The sequence below is a fragment of the Sinocyclocheilus anshuiensis genome, unplaced genomic scaffold (assembly GCF_001515605.1).
Source record: "Sinocyclocheilus anshuiensis isolate Anshui unplaced genomic scaffold, SAMN03320099.WGS_v1.1 scaffold392, whole genome shotgun sequence".
Lineage (NCBI taxonomy): Eukaryota > Metazoa > Chordata > Actinopteri > Cypriniformes > Cyprinidae > Sinocyclocheilus > Sinocyclocheilus anshuiensis.
Genome location: NW_015557091.1, coordinates 572,461 through 579,759, shown reverse-complemented (window position 1 = coordinate 579,759; position 7,299 = coordinate 572,461). Strand labels below are relative to the sequence as shown.

At 37.8% G+C, this 7,299-nt stretch overlaps 1 pseudogene and 2 gene segments (V, D, J or C); 1 reads left to right on the top strand and 2 right to left on the bottom strand.

The window, feature by feature from the left end:
• The window catches only part of LOC107677118 (Ig kappa chain V-III region NG9-like), a 15,159-nt pseudogene extending 12,468 nt beyond the window's left edge, over nt 1–2,691 (top strand).
• LOC107677119 (Ig lambda chain C region-like) lies at nt 441–1,917 on the bottom strand. The segment is given in 3 exon segments: nt 441–829; nt 1,561–1,588; nt 1,864–1,917. Coding segments are annotated over 3 exon segments (399 nt in total).
• Nucleotides 2,692–5,035: 2,344 nt separating the features above from the next.
• LOC107677244 (Ig lambda-3 chain C region-like) lies at nt 5,036–7,049 on the bottom strand. The segment is given in 3 exon segments: nt 5,036–5,474; nt 6,462–6,510; nt 6,717–7,049. Coding segments are annotated over 3 exon segments (450 nt in total).
• Nucleotides 7,050–7,299: the final 250 nt, after the last annotated feature.

Below are 7,299 nucleotides of genomic sequence, written 5' to 3'. Positions count from 1 at the left end.
CACCTACAATCCCTGCCGGTACGAGACTCGAACCCACAACCTTTGGGTTATGAGTCCGACTCTCTAACCATTAGGCCACGACTTCCCCTGTGTTTTACACACTTTTCTCTATTAGTCAAACTCATTTCACAGAATAACGAGTCAAACTGTGAAACTGAATGTTAAACGAATATTTGCATTTGTGATTGTGTTCCTTTCAGAATAGAGCAGATGTTGTTCCATCATGTATATGCAGGTGTTTTCATGGTCCACTGACTTATTTATAATATGTGAGCTAGACCCCTCATTCAATGAAAGACCTGAAACAAAAATGACACAAAAAGGGACACAAAGTCACAATTATATTTTATTTAAAGACTGAATTTTAATAAAACCACACATATAGGCTTGTGTGCAACACACAAAGCAGAGTAGATGCAGATGCGAGTGACTGAAGCTGGTTGTGGAGAATGAAGGAGTCGCTCATGTGCTGTTAGTCTCCATGTGAGACATGAGTGAGAAGAGCAGCAGATCTACTCTGAACACTGCTGTCTCGTCACGTGTCCAGTGAGCGCAGGCTGGCCGCTCCGTGTGGCCTCACAGCTCACTGAGACGCTCTCCATCCACTCCTGCTCAGAGAGAGTCAGGCTGCTGCTCCAGCTGTACAGACCGTCCTTCTCCAGGAGCCCAGCGCTGCTCTCCTGAGACCTGCTGCTCCCGTCCGCCTTCCAGCTCAGGCTCCAGTCTGACGGGAAGCCCTCGCTGGCCACACACACCAGCGTCGCTGTCTTCTTTGAGGAGATCTCTGCACTGGAGGGCAGCAGGACGCTCACTTTAGGACAAGTGACGCCTGACAAACACACAATAGTCAACTCAATGAAGAAGAAAGCATTTCTCTCCTTTCAGGTTCAGAAAAATATATGAACAATTAATACAGTGATAGATTTTTTTGTCATTTTTGCAACATTAAACTGCAAGTCACCTGAATTAAGTTTTTAAAAGTCTGTGCTCAGCAAAGCAGTGAAAGTTTGGTGAAATATATTGATCTGAAGTGTCATTTTCATTAGCAACTTGAAGTTGCTGTAAGTCAAGTTAAGTCAAGTAGGTCAATATAACATCTGTCTAGAATGTTTACTATAACTTTAAAAATAACAAAAATAACAAATAAGAACAAAATACAATTAAGCATCCATAATTTCCAGTTTGAAAATATCTGCAGGCTTTACTTAAAAAAAAAAAAAAATCAACACACTAATCTGAACATTTAAGTTTAATTTCTGTCTTAAATTTTCAAGTAAAATCAAAGTGGTGCCAAAATGACAAACTAATGTACATTTTATTTCAATGCAAATTTGCAAATGTGCAAATTTTTTACCATTTAGAATTTAATTATCAATGAGGAAAAAAGAGCAGAAACACTGAAAACTCACAAAATCAAGTTGAAATAACAGAAATGATTATAGTTCACTGGATGAAAACAAACATGCCATGACAATGTTGACTGCTAAACATTCAATGTGAATTAAAAATAAAATTCAAATATATAAATAAGTGCATCCTATAGACCAGTGGTTCCCAAACCTGTCCTGGAGGACCCCCTGCCCTGCACCTTTTGTATGTCTCCCTTATCTAACACACCTGTTTGGTGCCGCTGCCGAAAGTGAACTACAGTGATACAAACTAATAGAGCAGCTGAACAAAAACCTGCTGGACGCTTCACTAACTGCACAAACACACATCAACTGAGTCTCCAACCAACACAGTGACTCACAGCAGAAAATACCTTCCTTTACTTCATGTGCTTTATGCAGTCTGCATTATTACTAAAGCATGAAACTGAATTTAAAAAAGTGAATGTTTTATATCATGTGTGATGCGACTCACAATCAAACTCATTGATTCAGTGACTGACAGAGACACGTGTGTGATGATCCTCATGTCTGTTAATAAACTTCTGGAACATACATAGATTAACAGTGACGTGCCAATCCAACTAATATATAGATATTATATAGATAATAATAGATAGATAGAAAGATAGATAGATGTTCTCTCTTCAGTAATTGTTTTTTATTATAGGCCTATGATTGAGACTCAGCAACTGTCTTGAGGTAAATGATCTGGAGTGTGTTTGCATATTCATCAGATGCTCCAGTGCTCTGAGAGTGTTTATAGTGCTGTGAGTTTAACACTTCATCACTGACACACACAACAATCTTCATCAACATGACCTTCATCACCATCTTCATCTGGACTCTTTTATACTGCTTTACACTACAAGGTGAATAGTGTATATTTGAAAATCAATTGAAGTATATATTTATATATTACACAGCTTACAATATGGCATTTTATGGACTCAAAACGGATTTGTTTTTCAGGGTCTAGAGCAGCTCAGATCACAGTCACTCAGACTCCTTCAGTGAAAACTGCCACACCAGGAGAAAATGTTGTGATGAGCTGCAAACTCAGTAAAGATTCAACCTGCGGCCCACCCTGTGTGGCCTGGTACTTGCAGAAACCTGGAGAAGCTCTTAAACTCCTGATTTATGATGCAAGCAGCCGTCAGTCAGGAACTGCATCTAGATTCAGTGGCAGTGGATCTCACAATGATTATACTCTGACCATCAGTGGATTCCAGACTGAAGATGCTGACATTATTACTGTCAGAGTTACTACTGGATGAACAGTAAAAATGTGTTCACACAGTGATAAAGAGTGGTACAAAAACCTCCGTCAGTCACAGTGACTGAACTGATGCTGCAGCTGTTCAAACACTATCACTCACGCTCAACAGTGCAGAAACAGAAATGTATCACAATATAATCGTAATATCAATGTTATTTATTTATTTATTGCTAGTTATTAAAATGGTTTTGCTATAATAATAATTTTCCAGATCAGTTATGGTTTATCTTGTCATGAAAGTCATGTCGGATAGATCGTATTTACGAGTTGAATGCACATGAACGCCACCACAAAGTCGTTATTACGAGTGGGAAACTCGAAATTTTCTTTAAGCCCCGTTTCCGAGTTGGGAGCGTGTCAATGAGAAACATGGCGGAATCGATGGATGCAACGTCTGTAGTTGACGGGAAATTTTTGTTTAAATTGATAGTTTAGTTGTCCTATAAACTAGTGATGGAAAAATGAAGCTTTGCGAAGCCCCGAGGCTTTCCCTCAACTGTATCTTAAAAAGGTTCATTACTCGAAGCTTTTCAAGACGGTGCACACTAACGGCATCTTGTGGTCAAAAGGTGGAAAAAACTGCCTTTGCGTCCCAGACGACCCAGACATTTTTGGACTGTTTCAGATAATAAATTAGTTTGTGCTATGAAAACCTGTATAAAGCAAAGAAAATATGAAGTCTATATAAATAAGTCCATGTCAGTCATTGTATTACACAATATGAATAAATGAGTGTGAATAAATTTGTGGTAAAAATAGGCAAGGCTGTAGGCATATAGGCCTAGGCTATGATCAAAATAACCGAAGATTATCATAGAATGGTCAGTTAAAGTGTCTGTGAACCAGGAATTAATACAAAATGAACATGCACAACACTACACATGCATGTATGCAAATATTTATTCGTATTATAATTTCTTTTCAAAGACACGAGTGACACTCGAAACTGCGCAAGTGGTTCGCGTGAATCAGAATACGAAGCAGTCACGTGGTTGTGTGCGAAAACGAAGCTTCGGACGTCACCGATCACATGGTTTTGGCAAAACGAATCAAGCTCCGAAAAACGAAGCTTCGGACATCACAGATCACGTGGTTTTGGCAAAATTAATCAAGCTCCGGTACAGTGCTTCACTGTGAGATGTTTCGTTTTTTTGATACAAGCTTCGAAGCCTCGGTGTCGAACGTCACATCACTCCTATAAACTTAAATTGGTCATGTTCTTGTTACGCAGCTAGTTAATAAAATCCAAGTAAAAAAATGCTATCATTATTGCACCTATAGGTGAAAAATCTTTTGATTTGCCATGTTGCATGCAAATTCTTTGCTCTTCATTTTCTATAAGCAGTTAACAGACCCTGTTGTATTTTCTTGTAATTTATTAAAAGAAGGTACGCTGAACTGACTTGAACACACCTGACGTCGTAATTACGACTTGTCAACTCGAAAGTACGAACGTCCCAGGAGGACTTGAACGCAGCATTACTCCCGCTCGCCATCACCTTTTCCTCCCAGACTTCATTCCCCATAATCCTTTGCCCGGACTCATCAATGATTGCATTCAGCTGTTGTTCATTACATTGTCTCAGCCTATTTAAACCATGTTCACTCTATCTTTCAGTAGTAGGTTTTGCAAGTTGTTATTTTACATTGCTGAGCACTCTCCCTGGTTTCATGTCTCTTGGTTTTTTGGATTACCTTTTTGCCTGTTTCCTGTCTGGTCGCTAGTTTAGGTTGTTTATTTGTGTTTGACCATTTGCTTGATGTATTGACACTGGATTATTCAATAAATACTGCATTTGGATCCTCACTCAAGTCTCGGCGCAGTTACATAATATATCTTTTCTGCTCTCCATGCACTAATTTTTCAATCCATGATATGTATTTTTTTATGTATTTTTATCATTCATATTTTTCTTCTTTCTTATTATGCATTTATATGTCCAAAAACAGCAGGACATAAACATGTTGCTGTTGAATAGATTATTTGTCTTTTAGTCAAAAGTCTCCATCCTTAGTACAGTTCATAAAGTTCATAAGTTGTATATAAACTACCACTCAATCTTCATAACTGTCTCATCGAAGAAGTGAAGTGAAACTGATCCAGTTTAGAGCGTTTAACCGATCAAACAGTGAAACTGTGAGTTTGAGGTGAAAATCAGATTTGCATTGGCAGCTTTAGTGATTCTGATCGTCTCAGAATAGAGCAGCTCCGTCTCCAGAGACCATGTTCAAACCCCAAGAGCTTCAGTTCACATTTACTGCTAAACGCAGCTGTTCTCAACTATTACAATCCATCAACAGCAGCTGAAACTTTAGTGAAGGACTTTGAAGGAAGGACACACTGCTCGATGATGCAGTCGGACACAAATGTAAGGCGTTCAGAAGCTTTATTGAATGAACAGCAATGGCAGCACATTGAAAGACTGCTTGAGTATTGAGCTGTAAATCAGGTGACTGCTGTGAATCCTGCTGCTCTTCACTGGAGAAACATCAGCACTCGGAGCTCTTGAGGAACGAGGCCTCCTGAGCAGCTCCGTCATGTGTTACTCTGCAGACGAAGCGCTCGCCGTCTTCCCAGCGTGCTTTGCTGAGGCTCAGGACGCTGCTGCGGCTGTAGCGTCCGTCCCGCTCGCTCTCTGCGCTGGTCTGAACCCCCTCGGTGACCTCTGACCCGTCCAGCGTCCAGCTCACCTGCGCCCCCTGTGGAGAGTAAGAGCTGAGCAGGCAGAGCAGTGCGTCTGAGTCTCCAAAGAGCTGCAGAGAAGAGGGAGGCAGCAGAGACACGGAGGGCTTCACTGCGGGACCAGCTGAAACACACACACACAACACAAACTCACAATCCAGCACTCTTAGCATTCTGACTCTAGCTCATAGATTTAGATAGGGTAATGCTGTAAAAAACACAATCATTTCATCGTTACTGTAGTTTGACCTCACTGCCTTTATACCGCATAGACACTGTCCTACATTAAATCTCCATTAAATAAATGTTCACCACTACTAAATGTATCATGTACATTTAAATTTAAATTGGTTTTGTGAAGCAAACATGATATACTGTAAAAAATATAATTATTTGCTATATTCTGAATTAATGTGTGTAACATTTTTTTAAATGATTCTCAAAATTATTTTAAAAACACTGTCCATGTGCAAATTCATGGTCCTTTAGAAAACAGATCAATATTATAATTTATATATTAATTGTATTTTTAAAAGATCAAAACAATCACAATTATATGGAAATGTACATTTAAATAAAAAAAAACAATTAACTAAATATATTTTGTCTGATGATGATGCCTACAAAATTAGAATTATTTTGTCCGTATTATCAAACCTTTGTGTCATGCGTTTCAAAAACTCTTAATTGTTAATTTGATCAAGAGCTATGCAAAAAATATATTAAGAAATAGTTGAATATACATCAAACTATTTCAACCAATGAATTAATAAGCAATGAAATGTTAGCAATAATAAGATGTGAAATGATTAATGTAAAGTGAAATTGAAAAAAAATGAAATATGATTTTAAATGGAAAAAAGAAATATCACTAAATATTAATATATAGTTGTAAAATAGCACACAAAATTAAATAAACTATGAAGCAATTAAATTCATCATGAAATGTTGGAATTAATGAATCATTAATTTTAATATTAATAATTAATATTTTCTATCTTTATTCTTCTTTAACTTCAATAACATTTTTATAATAATTGTTGGCAAATGTTTGCTTAATAAAATGAATAATAATATCATACACTTTAATGATAGAATTAAAGAGACTTACCGATCGTCAGTTTAGTTCCTCCACCAAAAGTCCACCACAGTGCTTCATTCTAGTGAAAGCGTGGTACAAAAACCTCCGTCACACTCAAATGAGCACAAACTCCACGACACTCACACACACTGATATGAGACTCAACAGCAGCGATGGATCATTAAAAAATGCAGCACAAAATGTTCATCTTTAATACTTATTATTGTATAAAGGCTCATCACATTTTCAACACACGTGATTTTAAACTCTGCTAATTCTATTTACCTGCTTTATAATGAAATCTTTAGCAAGATTTAGATGGTCATTCCGTATTGGATGATCATACATACATGATGGATACAGTATCATAGATGATCATAGAAATCTGCACATCAGATATTAAATGCTCTCAGCATCAAAGTCTGAATGAAACTAAACATTAAACAGTGTTTGCAGGGTGAAGCTCCACCCAAAATAACATGAAGTAAATTATAAATGTCTGTTTGTGAAAATGGTAAATAAAAATTGAAGAAATAAAATGGCAAGACTGTGTATCTCTGTCTTGAGGTAAATGATCTGGAGTCTGTTTGCATATTCATCAGATGCTCCAGTGCTCTGAGAGTGTTTATCAGCTGCTCAAACACTATCACTCACTACTGACACACAGAGACCAAACACAGCAACTACACATGAACTCCAAACTGAGTCAGGAGTCAAATCAGCTCTATTAGACTGATTTGGCTGGCGACAGGCCGGGTTGATTCAGTTATGCTCAGAATCAAAGAAAGCGTTTAAAGGGGTCATCGGATGCTACATGCACTTTTACAAGTTGTTTGAACTGAAATGTGTGTTGGCAGTGTGTGTACAC